This window comes from Emydura macquarii, unplaced genomic scaffold (genome assembly GCF_026122565.2).
Source record: "Emydura macquarii macquarii isolate MOO-44397 ecotype Brisbane River unplaced genomic scaffold, CSIRO-AGI_Emac_v2 contig_1253, whole genome shotgun sequence".
Lineage (NCBI taxonomy): Eukaryota > Metazoa > Chordata > Testudines > Chelidae > Emydura > Emydura macquarii.
In genome coordinates, this window is record NW_027131390.1 from 72,487,943 (window position 1) to 72,503,051 (window position 15,109).

A 15,109-nucleotide genomic window follows, 5' to 3' on the forward strand; every position below is an offset into this window, starting at 1 on the left:
TGCCTTTACTATACATTAATGTAGTTGTGAGTGCTCAATATTCTTGCAAATCAGATTCAAATGTGGATCTCAAGATGGGCATACAGAAAATAAGGAACATACAATTAGTGACCACCTATGAAAAGTTTGGTTTAAGTGACTTGTCTAGCACCATACAGGAACGTTGTGGTAGAGGCAAGGACAGAATCCATTTTTTTTTCCAGGGCAGCATTCAGCTCTGTGGGACCACCCTTTCTTTCCCTGCAATCTCCTGTCTCATTCTCTACACACCTGGACTCTGATTTGAGGGACTAGGTGGACCCTGCAGCTCCTGGCCAGTGTATGGGGCTTTCCATCCTGCACATCCCCTGTTGTGCACTCCAGGAGCTGAGGGCAGCCTTGCTTCCTGCTTATCTTGCTTTCCTTGAGCAGGTCCTGCAGGAGAGTGCTCCCCTTTCACTCCTCACCCCTGGCCCTCCAGACCTCATCATTAGGCCCTTGCCCTGTGAGCCATCCCAGCCACTGACAAGCCGCCTGAGCTTACTGCACAACGTCCAGCTAGTCTGCCTCCGAACCCTGCCTAGTGAACATCTGTACATGCCCAGGTTTCATGCCCTCCACATCCTCGCCCTTGTTCCCTGCCTTGATACCAAATGTCAGGATCTGCCATCACCAGAGGAGGGCAAGGAACCCCGGCACTCCAGCCTGTGTTGCATCCTGGTCCCATGGCCTGCTGGGGATATCAGTTGGTGTCTCCTCCATAGAGCCAAGAGCGCAGGCATGTACTTGGCACAGTTCATGAACTCCCCTGATGCCTGTCCATTCTGCAATGAGGGGGAGACCCTGGTGCAAATCTTTGTGGAGTGTATCAGGTTGCAGCCCCTCTTCTGGCTCTTCCAGATGGCTGCATTTTTCCCCGCACCTCCTGATCTATGCACGCTGCATCCATGGCCCCACAAAGTGGCAGGACCTCCTCCTGGCGATGGCCAAGATTGTCATTTCACTCCAGGAGGAGGAAGCTGGAAAGGGGGATGATTTATAAATGTAGAGCCTCTTTTGTATCCTTTGTCCGCTCACATCTCTTGGCAGAGTTCCTTTGGGATCTGTCCACTAACTCCCTAAATGCTTTAGAGGAGCAGTGGGTGCTCTCTGTGGTTCTCTGCTTGGTGTTCCCCTCTGGATTTCTTACTCTCTACCTCTGACCTTGCTTTCGCTCCTGTTTTTCTTCCCCGGAAATCAGCTGTAGTCTGGGCTGAATGGTTCCTCCCCTATAGTCGAGGGAGTGGGCCCATAGTTATGGATAGGCCTAATCCCACCTGCCACCAGCACTACAAGTAGTACACACCTTCCAGCTTCTGCAACAGATGAGGCAGGTATCCTACAAACAGCCTTCTTCACTGCGCAACTGATTCAGCCCCAGGGTAGGTCCATCCTATCTATTAAATGAGACAGGGATCCTATGGGAAAAAGTATGTGAACATGTAGTTAAAGACTATATCATAATACATATGCACAGGGGGACCTTAATTCTGACACTTAACTTTGAGTGCTTAAGTTTGTGATGATAATGCTGTAACATTTTTGTGTGTAATCTTATGTCAAATATGCTAGAATATACAAATGCCTGATTTGATGGTTTTTAATTTCCAATATCTCTTCCATCCACTGTCTCCTTTCCTCTCCCCCACAAAACTGCAAATTCGTCCTTTTGGCCTTACCATTAGAGAAGTATCATCCAACTGCAAGCTGGTCCTGGTCTTTATAAAGAACTTTTATACAGTGACAATATTCTAAACCTGTATGTGATTAGGAAATGTTCAAGTGTAAGGTTCCCACACTTCCTTACACAAATGTTAATTGTGTATTCAGTATTTTTGGAAGTGATCAAATGATTAATCACTTTGTGTTTTCTCAGAACCCATTGAAGAAGTTACACACGTTATTGAGACAGACCAGATAGATGGTAAAGCATCAAGTACTGAGCAGCAAGGAGATGAGTTAGCCGAAGAGGTTGAGAAAGAAGAAACAGCAAAGGAAAGCAGACCTTCTGTTACTAAAATTGATTCTGCCGTTCCAACTGAACAGAGTGATGAGCCTGTCCTGAAAGCAGAATAAGTACTTTAAGTGCCTTCTGTAGCTAGTTCTTTTAGCTTTGTTCATGCCAGTTGTTGTTCCTCAGGTGGGCTTTTTGAAGAAAGTACAATTTTAAATCTGACTTGAACTCAAACTGCCTCACTACCACAGTACGTCAGTGCTATGTGCACTACTGCCTATTGAAAATTAAGCATGTATTCTTTCAGTGAGTTAACGCACTGCAGAATGTACAGTTGGTTAAAGTCTAACACAGTCACAGATAGCTTTAGTTTAATTTTGTATATCTGAAAACTAAAATTTACCTCCAGGTTTATTTTCTATACACTTAACATAAAACTTAGTATGCATTTTGTTGTTGAACATAAACTGCAACAACGTGTCTAATGGAGTTTTGGTTTAGTGAACTTTTAGGATTTTTTTAATGTTTACCCATTAAAATGGATAAAGTGACTTTTAAATATCTAGATGTTTACAGGCTAAAATATCTTTAGGCATTCAGCTTAAGCAGTATGAAAATGTCATAATTGTAACAACTTAGTTATTGTCTTAACTTTTTTGACAGAATGCAATTAAACAGCGCTAGGATGTATGGTAACTCCTTTGGCATTACCTGTATGGCAGATGGGCCAAAGGCACATAATATACAAAATAAGTTTGTGTTTACATAAAGTATAGGAAGTCTCTGCACTTGATTGTACTTGAATACTGAACATTATTTATACCTGTACAATAATGACAATATATAAGTGAATTTTGTGCCTTTGTGTATTTTGTTAAAGGAAAATAAAGACTATCTAGCAGCAGTGTTGGCATTGTATTTTGCAGAACTCGTGGGAAAACTTCAAGTTTGTAACACTTACCTTATGGAGACTCTTGAAGGAATGTGTTAATTGTCTCTATAAAGAGCATGTATTTTAATACTTATGTGACTTTGTTGGTAGAATTGAACTAGAGTGGTAATCAATAACTTTTTTTTTTTTGTAGAGTGTTAGTACATTCTGCTGTTTTTTCTAAATGTGCCTAATTTACAATTCTCATTTAACAGCACATTAAATTACTACATTTTTTCCACCTAGCTGATTACTGGAAAGCTTCCATTGTGGTTTAAAAGAAAAAATGAAGCACAGTTCAGTGGTTCTGCTGTTGGAGCTGCCCTTCTTAGAGTGGCATGTAAAACAGAAATCCTGGTCATTGGTGATCTTTAAAAATTCCATGCACTACTTGCAGGAAGAACTTTAATCCCCCATTGTCCTAACCAATTTCTGTATTGGTTAGTTATATTCTACCAGCCTAAAATTATCATTTGAGTTTTAATTAGATACAATAGTTGCTGTATACAGTTCTTCTTTGAGTACTTGCTCATATTGATTCCATGCTAGGTGTTTGTGCGCTAACGTGCATGGTTACTGGAATTTTTTGCCTTAGCAGTATCTGTAGGGCCGACTCTGAAGCCCCCTGCTCATGTGCTGGTATATGAGGTGCCACCAGTCCTGTGCTCCCTCAGTTCTCTTCCTGCCTGTGACAGTTACTGGAACCCCTTCTCTCTTTTGCGATTGCAAGTGCTCAGAATTATCAGAGTTTAGTTTATTTATTTTCTTGTTATCTGTATGTAGTTAGAAATTAAGTACAAGTAGTCCCATTGGGGGCTTTCCTCTTGGGGCAGGGCATGCCCTGTTCCCCAGGCTTCAAACCCTGTTCTACCTGCCAAAAGCCCTCCCCACTCGACAACCCCCACAATAGCTGTTTAAAGTGCCTAAAGGAAACACACAAGAAAGATAAGTGTAGGATCTGTAAGGGCTTCAGGCCAAGAACCAAAAAAGATAGACATCCGTCTAAAAGCCCTGCTCACGGAAGCAGTACTGAGACTGGCCTCGGAACCACCTCGTTCTGACTTGGTGCCAAGTACATCAGTGTTGGTGCAGAGCACACCACTGGCACCGGGCCCCTCTCGACACTGCTCCACTTTGCCATCACCAAAGAAGTGACTGAAGAAGTAGTGCTCAGATAAAGGACATTTCCCCGCATCTAAGAAAAATGAGAAAGCGGGATCGGGTGCAGGAGCCTTGTTGGGCAGCTACCCATGTTGGGGACTACAAGAATCAACTTCTCCAACTAGGACTTCTTCGCTGCACCATTCGCCCTACCATCAGTGCTTGACAGAGTACCTATCCCGGGAAACCCGGCACCAGTCCCCTTTTCCATGGTACTGTTCTCTGGCACCGCATTGCAGACAGGTGGAAGCACCGTCAGCTCCACCTTGGTCTCTGAGGGAAGATTGCTCCTTGGACTCAGAAGGGGAGCCTAGCTCTCGACCCCATCAACACTGGTCTCCAAGATTAGAAGGTTTTGGGATGGGTCATTCAGCAACAAATTGGCCCCAGGATCAATGGCTGGTCCAGTGGCCATACTGGAACACACAGGGAATCCCTATGGCACTGGGCCCCTACTCCTACCAGTTGTCTGGAAAACATTCCATGGTACCAATGGCCCCGGTGCATGATCAAGATTCGGCATGTAATCCAGGCACTGAATCACAAGACCTAGCAACCACATCAGCATCCCTACAAGAGGAGGAGATGCCACTCCCTCCCCTGGCACTGCCATCATCCTTGTTGTCCCAGACGAGGCATTCACCAGCACAGGGCCACCACTTCCATTGAACGAATTTAGAGCCCACCAGGAGCTCCTCAAAAGGGTGGCCTCTAACTTAGATTTAGAGGCGAAGGAGCTCAAGGAGCCCACGGACAACCTCTTTGACATGCTAGCAGCTGAGGTGCTGGCTCAGGTCGCGCTATTAGTACATGAAGGGGTGTTCCAGGTGGTCAAGGCCCTGTGGCAAACACGATCTTTTCTGCCACCAATATCAAAGAGGGCTGAAAAGAAATATGTCCTGGCCAAGGGATTTGAGTATCTCTTCTCACCTCCACCCCCAGGGTCCTTAGTGGTGGTGGTCGCAAACAGGCAGAACAAGCAGGGTCAGGCAAGCTCGACCCCAAAAATATAAGGACTCCAAGAATCTGGATCTGTTCGGAAAGATGATTGATTTATTCCACAGCCAAATTACAAATTATGTTACAAATTATTGTAATGAGCCATACAACCAGTGTTTCTCTTAGGTCCATGTTCTTTAGTGTGCAGCAGAGTTAGGAATTTAAATTCCCAGGCTCTCTTTTGAAGATGTTGTTGTGCAGGTTTCCTTTGAGGTTGAGGACTGAGAGGTCTGATATGGAATGATCGCTTTGTGAAAAGCATTTGCCCACAGGCGCTTGTCTTTTATCATTTTTCTGTGAGAGTTCATTTGAGAGCTTAGTGATTGTCTTGTTTCTCCCACATACACTGGATGAGGTACACCACATGTTGTGATAGGCATGTGTAGGACCCCTGGGTCCTGAATGGTGTGTTTGGAGAGGTAGGTAATTAATCATAGTAGCAGAAGAGAGAGGCTTGCAGGTTTTGCATCTGTTGTGCTGGCAGGGATTGGTTCCGCTTTGAGTTAATAATGTTCTGGTCTATGGGGAGTTTGTCTGACGATGCGTTTGGCAGGTTGGAGAGGAGAGTGTTGTTTGAAGGCTAGAAGAGGGGGTTTGGGAAACATTTATTTTAAGCAGTGCTCCCCATCAAGTATAGATTGTAATTATTCGATTCCCCGTATGGGTTCTAGTTTGGGGTGGTAGGTGACAACTAGGGGTGTGCAATCAGTGGGCTTTTCTGTATTGAAGCAAGTTCTCTCAAGGTATTTGGGTGGCCCATTCCATGATGTGATCTACTTCTTGGTAGGTGAGGCCTTGTTTGGCAAAAGCGATTTTTTTGTGAGGTTTAGGTGTGTATCCCAGACTTCCTCTTTAGAGTAAATTCTCTGGTATGAGTGCCTGTTTGTAGATCAGATATCTTGGTGTATCTGGTGTGGTTGATGGTTCTGTAGAGATAAGCGTGGTGATCCATGGATTTTTTATATATAGTTGTCTGTAGGATTCCATTACTGAATATGATCGTGATGTCCAGGAAGTCCAGGAATGCTGCTAAAGTGGGAGTGTTTCAGAGAGTTTAATTGATGTGTGGTGGAGGTTGAAGTTGCGGTAGAGGTCTATGAGGGAGTTCAGGTCATCTGTCCAGAGGATTCAAATATCATTGTTGTATATTGTTGGTTTCATGGTGCATTTGTTCCCTTCATTTTAAGTGTTCTTCTACAGCATGAGAGAGCCCCTTATGCTTACAATCTGTCCCACCTTGTATTTAGCTTGGGTACGCTGTCTACCTTCTCCAGACCTGAGGAAGAGCTCTGTGAAGCTCAAAAGTTTGTCCTGTCTACCAACAGAAGTTAGTCCAATAAAAGATATTACCTTGCCTACCTTGTCTCTCTTCTGGGGCCAGCAAGGCTACACAATAACACTGCAAACAATATTTTTCATGTCCTGCTGCCTGTAAAGCCAGTTTCTCTTTAATCAAATTGTACACCACTCAGAGGGATACATGAAATTATCCCAAAAGACTGTCTACTTTTCTGTTAAATATTATTTTAGGTTTCATAACTTGACCAGTGAGAGACAGAAGTAAGTTGTTTCATATGAAAGCTGGTAGTCTTCCCTTTTCAATTATATGCTATTTTTTTACCTTTCATGGTTAAAGATACCAAACTTGAACCTGTCGTTGACTTGGGGTTGTATTGAGGGGAAGCCCCATATTTGGGGAAAATGGGAAACCTTTTTTATGAAGCATGTTAATTGCAGCTATCTTAAGATGCTAATGGATTGTTAGAAGAAGGTCCAGTGGCTAGAGTGCAGATGAGGTAGTCAAAAGGTAGTCCTAATTGCTCTCAGTTGTTTCAGTGTAAGTTTCAGGTGTCTAAGAAAACACAACTAGCTCTCCTTTAATGTGTTTATTACCCCCTTTATTTTGTCATTTAAATATTTATTTTATAAAAAATATAATTTCAGTTGCTGCCATCGTGCAGTTATTTCTGATCTGTATAAAATGGGAATCTGAAAGAAAATTGGAACTCATTCAGTGTGTTTAAAGTTAAAATAACTCCTCCGTGCAAGTTACTTGTATCTTACAGAGATAAGAGGGGCCCTGTGCGTATATCTATGCTGCAATTAAACACCTGCAGGTGACCTAAAATTGTGGTTTATAGACATTCGGGCTCAAGTTCCTGTACCCTTTCCCCTCATGGGGTCGCTGAACCTGGATGTCTACACTGCAGTTATGCAGTCCGAGCCAGCTGACATGGGCCAGTTGCATGTGTTTAATTGCAGTGTAGACATACCCTGTGTTTCTTTAGCACTGTACTTCACCCCTGTCGCAGTGGCATCACTTCTTAATGTTGCCCATTCGTTCCTTCATACTGTCAACAAAAGTGCTTGGGAAGTGTTTTCTAGAGAAGTGTCTCACAATGTTGTGTGTAGGTGCATATGGTATTAGCAACTTGCCATGGAAATGATTGATACTACATATTTAACATATCACAAGATCAAGCAGGGATAGTAGATGTGAAATGAAAACAAATCCTTATTTAAATACATAATTCTGAAAAGGGATAACTAGATCTCAGAGAATGAATGAAGTTGCTTAAAAAGATAAATGCTTTCTCCATGTGAAAGCCTCTATTAACCCCTTGAACAAAGAGACTTGGGATAGAGTTGTCCAGATGAGTAATCTAGTTCCCATGAGCTACATTTCTAGGAGAATGTACTAAGGATATCCTGATGCTTTTTCGAAAGAGAACAGTTTCTCTAACTCTGATCTTCCTTATTTTGTGGGTTTAAAACAGACATTTACTGGATGAGGGTAGAGGCGTAACTACTCTTTAAGTGAATTAATACTCAAGGGAAGTGCTACGGGTAGTAGTAAAGGCTCAAGGCTCTCCTGGGTATACAGTGAGGTTTCACATGCTACTCCTACCAATATGCTTCAACCCTGACAAGAGCATGAAGGGATAATTCCGTTTCTGAGAGCAGTCAGTACTTGGCTTCTCTCTGCTGTAAGAGTGGAAATTGTAATAGACACCTATTGGGTAGCACTGGACTGAGTCCAGAAAAGTTTTCACATAGATGAGTGAACAGCTGTTAGGTCTAGGGTAGTAACACTTTTTGGCCATGTCTTACTCACTTCTAAAGAAGGAGGGAGACTCTAAAAAGGAGCAGCTGGACCAAAAAGGAATAGTATTTGCCAAACATCTTTGTGCCCACTGTAGGTACAGCAACTGCAAAATACTGAGATTGGTTGGTTATATGTGCACTGTAAGAAAGTGTTCTCAGGTTAGCTAACCTGTGTTAGCTAATTGAAGTTAAAATAGGAAAGACACAGCAACTCAGATTTTAACTCCAGTTAGCAGCTTGTGTAAAAAATCTCTAAGGGAGCCTGGGGTTGAACACACATTTTTGTTGTTGAATGTAGCCATACCCTTTGAATCCCCTCTTCTTTCTCTGTCTTTCTCTTCTCTCTCCTTTCACTTTGTTTCCAATAGTGCATACAATGTGCTATATGCTGCACAAACTCAAATGGCAAACTCCCTGCCCTGCAGAGCTTAACTCAAAAAAGGAGAGAGCGATTTGGAGGGTAGGGAAGAAAGTGCACCACAGAAGTGGAGGGGCCGCTTGCAGAGTGTTCTCCATAATAGCTTTGTCCTTTGAATTCGTCCCCCAGCCCCATTCCCCAGTGCTCTATAATAGCTTGAGGGTGAGATTTGCAAAAGCACCTAAATAAAATAAGTACTATGAGAAAAGGTTTGCTACAACGTGGAGTAGAATGGAATTTCTTGAGCCTTTATGTAGAGTGCAGTTGTGGCTATGTGGAAAGGATGGTGGAAAGGGAAAACCCTATAAGATTATTTCTTAAAGCTCTAGATTTTAAAGATTTTAATTCTTATGGGTGCAAAGAAAATCCTCGAAAGTGAACCAGTATCAAACTGCTGTGGTGCCAAATATACTGCAGTCAAGAGAGTCGGTAAGGAAGGTGTGACTCTGTGTTTGGGTCTGTTTCCGCACACCGGCCCTGAAGTGGTTAATGTAGGACTGAGGGGCCAGTTAAGGTACCTGCCTGGACCTAGAGGGAGAACCAGGCCTACCTGAACAAGAAGTCCAGTCGGGTATGAGTAGGCTGGATTATAAAGCCGGAAATTTTGCAGCAGAAGGGGGCTACAGGGAGAGAGTCTGCAATCACTCTGGGAGCAGAGAGGAGAAAACCCAAGAGGGAGAATAAGCCCTGAAGTTCTAGCCCTGGAAGAAGGGTCAACCCCAGAGGAGTTGTGTTGAAAGCTTGAGAGGGCTACGTAGGAAGAAGTCCAAGGAAGCAGCAACAAGGGGTAGGACGGTGCAGACCTTGGTTACTTGTTATAGGGCCCCTGGAATGGAACCTAATGTAGAGGGCAGGCCAGGGTTCTCTTACAAGCCACTGGGAAGTGGCACAGGAACATTAGAAATGCCAGCAGCCAGCTGGTGTGGAGAGACCGTGTTACCCCAGACAGGAAGGACTATGTAGTGGTCCTGTGGCCAGGTCACAAAGAGGGAGCACCCTAAATTATGAAGAGAGTGAGCAATTGCAGCTCGAGTAACCAACAGAAGAGGGTGCTAGACTGAGCAAGAGCTAATCCCCCGAGCAGCCACAAAGAGGCGCCACTTGCACTCAGTGAACCCCATCAAACCACCATTCATCTCAATGGAGTGGTAACTTTAAAGACTCATTATGGAAGACAATTTAAATGACCCTGTTAATTTAATTTTACAAGCAGGGGATGAGGAGGACAGTGATCTTCAAAACACAGGTGAACCAGGAAACCCAGGGGATTTGCATAGTTTCCAAGGCCTTGTTTACACTAGGATTTGACTGGACCAATTTAGGATGTGCTAAAGGCAGAGTAGCTTGTCTGCGCTAGACTTGAAATGGATTAGCACATCTCACACCTTTTAAATACTACTCTATACAAGACCAGAGAGACCATTTAAGTGTCTCTGAAATCAACACAATCTATTTGCTCTCCCCCTTGGCCTTTACTGCCCATCTGCCTGAGAAGCCACACTCCACATACTCAGAAAAACCCAAAATCGATAGATTTGAGGATTTGAAGCAAGTCACCCTATGAACTAGAGCCAGCTGTGATTTGAAAAGAAATAAGGGAAAGGAAACATTTCTTGGGAGTTTAACTAAATATTTGAAAACACTTGATTTAACAGGCCTTTTTTTTTTTTTTTTTTTTTTTTTAAAGGCTTTCATTGATCTTTATAGATAACACTGATTTTGGTTGGACCACTGTTTTATTCCCTCTCCCTTTCCCCTCAGCTGTCTGTTCTACCCAACTTCCCCTTCTCCTTGGTGCTGCAGCCATCCATTGAGAGGAAGTTGGGCAGAAGCCATGTGGGAAGTGAAGGAAAGGGGAGGATAGAGCTGGAGGGAAATAGGCTTCAGAAGGAGAAGGGTGGGGTGAGTTTTAGAGCTCCGGGAAGGGGAGGAGGGGGAAAGTGGAGAAGACTTTAGGGACAAGAGGGAAGAAGGATCCAGGGGCTGAGGCAGACCAGAATGAATCGAGAAGAGCCCAATAAGGATGAGAAGGGAAACAGGAAAATGGACCCAAGGGAAAGGCAGGAGACAAGGACCAGGATAGCGAAGAAAGGACCTAAAAGGAACCGGAACGGACCAAGAAATGGTGGGAGGATGAAAGTAATCAAGGAGGCCAAGAGCAGCATCAGTGTGTTCAGTCCCTCCCCAATCCTCTCTACTTAGATATTATAATCAGATATTGCAAAGAATATTTACTGCTCTGCCTGTAACTAGCTATGGGGGAATGTTCTTTTCCACTCCTGCACTACAATTTAGAATGCCTCTGACTCCCACAGGCTGGCTGCGCACAGCCCAGGTAATTCATCGCCTCCCTATAATATAGAAGTTTTATGAGCTATCCCACATTTTTCAAATTTAAATCAATCACAGTCTACACTAGCTGCATCAGTATGGCCACCCAGTCACTAGCTCCCAAGTGCCAACCTCAAAGTGCTCCACCCTTCCAAGTGGACCACTCAGGTTTTCAATCCACAGAGCTCTAGAGGGAAAGGAGGACACCACAGGCAAGTAGGAGTTTCTCAATACTTACTGGATTTTTGGTTGCATAAGCAAATGCCAAATTTAGAAACAAATCATCCTACCCTTTAACAATACAAGTATCCCTCAAGAACTGAAAAATCATGAGATTTTAAATAACGGGAAATTTTTTTCTTCTGTTTTTTGAGCTGCTGCTTCTTCTTGGGTCAAGTTTTCAGTCTTTTCTTTGCAACGAAGCCTAGAAATATGCTTTTAAAACAAATGAAGTCTGAATGTATCATGCAATCACTTCATTCTAGGAGGTGGGACTTTAACCCTTGTACTGGACCAAAAATCATTCAACTAGTTCCATCCTGGGGGCTTGGAGAGCCCTAATATTTCAAACCTGGGGGGAAAAAACACATGGGATGCATTTAAAACTGACTTTATTGTAACCAATGAGCTATCAACTTTTTTGAACAAGTTAAAACTTCCCTAGATTCAGAAGCATGCTACACAGTGCTTGTGTTGGGATCTAACTGACCCCATGTTTAGACAGTGAAAATAGATAGTAACAGTAACAATATAAAAGGTACAGACACTGCAAAGTGGCAGTAAATGGCCTGCTATGGAGCAAATAGGTGACATGGTCTGAACGTACTTAGTTTTTATAATTCGCACTTTGTGTTTTTTCTGTGTCATTCTCTGGAGCAGATGTAACATCTTCCTGTTTTTTAGGCTCTGGATCAATACCCAGCACACTAGACACTGCTTCCCCGGAAGCCTGAAGCAACCGTAAGTCTTTGCCCCAGCAACAGCATCTGTCAAGCGTGGGCTTGCCAGAAAATGTATCTGATTGTGGGCTTCCCCAGAAACTCTTCCTAGCACATGTATAAAACTCAGTTTGACAGCTTTATCTTCAAAAAAACTCAGTTTGCTGGACAACTGTGGTGATACATGAGGCAACAGGGTTTCACTGTCTTCCAAAACCCTTTTGGTGCATTTTTTAAAAAAACCCAAAAACCATAGAAACTATGATAAAAGGTATCTGATGCTAGAATACCTGCATAATTAATTTTCACTACACTAAAAGTACAATAGATATACAGGTACACCAGTACTAACTGGTCATCCTCATCATAGCTTGAAAATATTTAAAGAAAGAAGTGAGTGGTTTGACTATCATGTTTTATTTAAATTTTTGTATGTTTGGGATCCAAGAGACCCCCAAAGAGCTTGGAAGTATAGTACTTTCATTTTTGCAGTGATGAACATTGAGGGGACTAACCGACCCTGCTACCTTTTTAGTGACTTTTGTTTGCTGCAACAGCAGGTAGGATGATAAAAAAAACAATGAGGAAAGATTGACTTCATCCTCATTTCAGAATATTTAATGTATGAAGGTGCAGAGGTTTGGCTCAAAATTTTTTATGAACACTTTTGTGCATGGTTGGGTCAGATAGACGCCAAAATACTAGGATGGTTGAGGAAAAAAAAATCAAGACTCGTGATAAAATCCTGAGGTGGCAACACTGAAAAACCTAAATCACTTCACTGTACTTCAGTCATCTCTCGGTTATATAATATTTTATAATCAGTCTCTTTATTCTTATCGTGAAAAAATAAAATACTATTTCTAATTCTACCATGCTTTTTACTCACATGCAACCTGCCACTAGTGTAAGACTAACATGTTTCAGGATTACTCCAGAATTTACCAAAACAGCAAAGATAGTCTGCAGGGCTGCAAAAAGAATTAATAGAAGCTGATACATCTATCATTCATATAACATATTAGTATTGACCTACAATTCCCATCACTTTCATTTCTATCTCCTTTAGAAGGCAGTGAGCATATATTTGAAATAAGCAAGCTTATAATATCTGGCTAGATGGTTACATGTTTCCATGCTACATTTAGGCGCATGCTCAGTAAAAATCCTTTAATATTTTTCCAGCAGACCCTAACATCTTGTCACCTTGTGACATCATTAGGTATTCTCCCTGCCTGGCCCAACAGGCACTGTGGGGTAGTGGCTGCTGCTCTTTGTCAGCTGCTGGGGCAACTTTCACAAGGGAGCTTGCAACTGTCTGACTGAAACATACACAGCAAAATTCTCTAAATAGAATAAGAGAAAATTGAGGGTGTAAAAATGGGAGATCTCACAATTTTTAGGGTCTCCCCACAGTTTTTGTTGCATTCTGTAAATTTTAAAGTTAAATTTAAAACCTGAATTTGGTTCTGTCTCATTTCCAAAGAAAATGGAGGTGCATCTATTCTATTAACCTAGACTTGAGGAAAACTCTCAGGCAAAATGGGAAGAGCAAAGACTGGATTGCTAAACTCCCCTACCACATTCATCTCAATAAGGAAAGTTCTACCCCTTGCTCCTCATTCACTTTAATGAGCTGTGAATTCATGTAAAGCCTAATTGGAACCATTTATTTGTTAATACTATTGTGCATATTAAAATATTTTTACAGAACACCAAGACAATTCAATTTTAAATGATTGTTTCTGTAATATTGAGGTTGCCTGGTTTAGGATAAAAAGTCAAAAAATGCAAATGTTAAGGTTCCTAGAGCAATGTTAACACATTCTGTCTATGTGATAGTATGCACGTTAGTACATAAAGAGTTATTTACTGAGCTATGTCTCTAACCAGAAAAACAGGAATAGAAAATACAATATATTTGTAGTTTGGCCCAGTCATGTTGCTGTAATAGCCTTTACATTGCATCAGTGTGAGTTTTGTGTGTGCAAATAATGTTATCAACAATAGTTTTAATTGGCTGGGTTTTTCAGCTGGTCAGAAAATTAATTCAGATTCACTATGGCCCCAGTCCTTATATACAAGTGGATCATATTCAAGTGAAACCCTCTGCTCCTGTGGAACTCCAATAAAGTCAATGGCAAAGGGGTCTGCCAGCACACGCTCTGAACGTATCATCGGGGTGGATATGCCTTACCATGAAAAACTTCTCTTTGCTTCTGTGGACTGCAATCTGCAAAAATTTTAAGCTTTTGCTTACCTGCTGAGATTTGGTATATTTCAGTGAAGTTCAGTTGATCTATGTACGAGGGTCAGCTGCTTCCTTGTGGCCAGAGGAGCACCCTGCCTTTGTTTCCTCCTCATCAGGGCTTCTTAAAAACTACACAGCCCACAGTATTTCAAATAAAATTACCCCTTCTGGGTGGTGTCTACTTTATTTAATCCTGCACACAGTTTCCAGTGGCCCGTTAGACCCCAAACCTTTTCCTCTTGACTAATGGAGCCCAGAGCCCTTCTTCTGGGCTTGAGCTGTTCTTCTCCCTCATCCCTTTGAGTTGCCTTTCACCAGCCTCACTTAGGCTGGAAACAAAATCTGTCACAAATAGAGTTCAGTTGTGTCTCTCCCCTGGCTGGAGCTCAGCCTTCCGGCTCTGCCTTCCAAATTCTCCTGCTGTCAGTGTCTTCCCTGCTGGGAGTCTCTTTCCCTGCTGTTTCCTGAGCTTCGTCTCCTTGGTCCTTCTTCTTTCATGGCACAGCAGACTCACTTCCTGAGTCGATGACCACCATTCATTGGATTTTTGTAGGTTTCCCAGTATTCTTAAAGAATTGCAGAATGGCCATTTTCCTTCTATTCTGGAAAGGTGTTACAAAGAAAATTTTGTTACTTTAAGGCTTCTACGTTTTCCATATAAATATCTCCTTTCATTGGCAACATGTATTAATTTGCTATATCGTGTACCTTAATCATTCTTCTCCTTTTGTTTATTTTATTGTATAATTTTATGTCTCTCTAGGGGGAGGGGATGGTTTTCCAGTGATAAAGTATTTTCCCATCACTGTTGATTGCGGCCACTTTCAAGCTTCTCTTTTCATTGAGCTCCTTTATCTACTTATTTACCCTACTGACATGAGGATTTTTGAGTTTTTGTCCTACCCTTTCTCCATTTAATTCCCATCAGTCAGTACATATTAGCTTAGTGTTATCTTCATTCCTAGTACCTAGTACTTTGGCCCAAAAGGTTAAGTCTAGGAGC

At 42.3% G+C, this 15,109-nt stretch overlaps 1 protein-coding gene across 7 annotated transcripts in view; it reads left to right on the forward strand.

Moving 5' to 3' along the window:
* Positions 1–2,876, forward strand: part of LNPK (lunapark, ER junction formation factor) — a 67,046-nt gene extending 64,170 nt beyond the window's left edge. For all 7 annotated transcript variants that reach the window (XM_067549201.1, XM_067549199.1, XM_067549204.1 and 4 more), the window contains one exon: positions 1,895–2,876. In XM_067549201.1, the coding sequence (XP_067405302.1) occupies positions 1,895–2,094 (200 nt within the window). In that variant the 3' untranslated portion in view covers positions 2,095–2,876. The remainder of the gene's footprint in view (positions 1–1,894) is intronic.
* Positions 2,877–15,109: the final 12,233 nt, after the last annotated feature.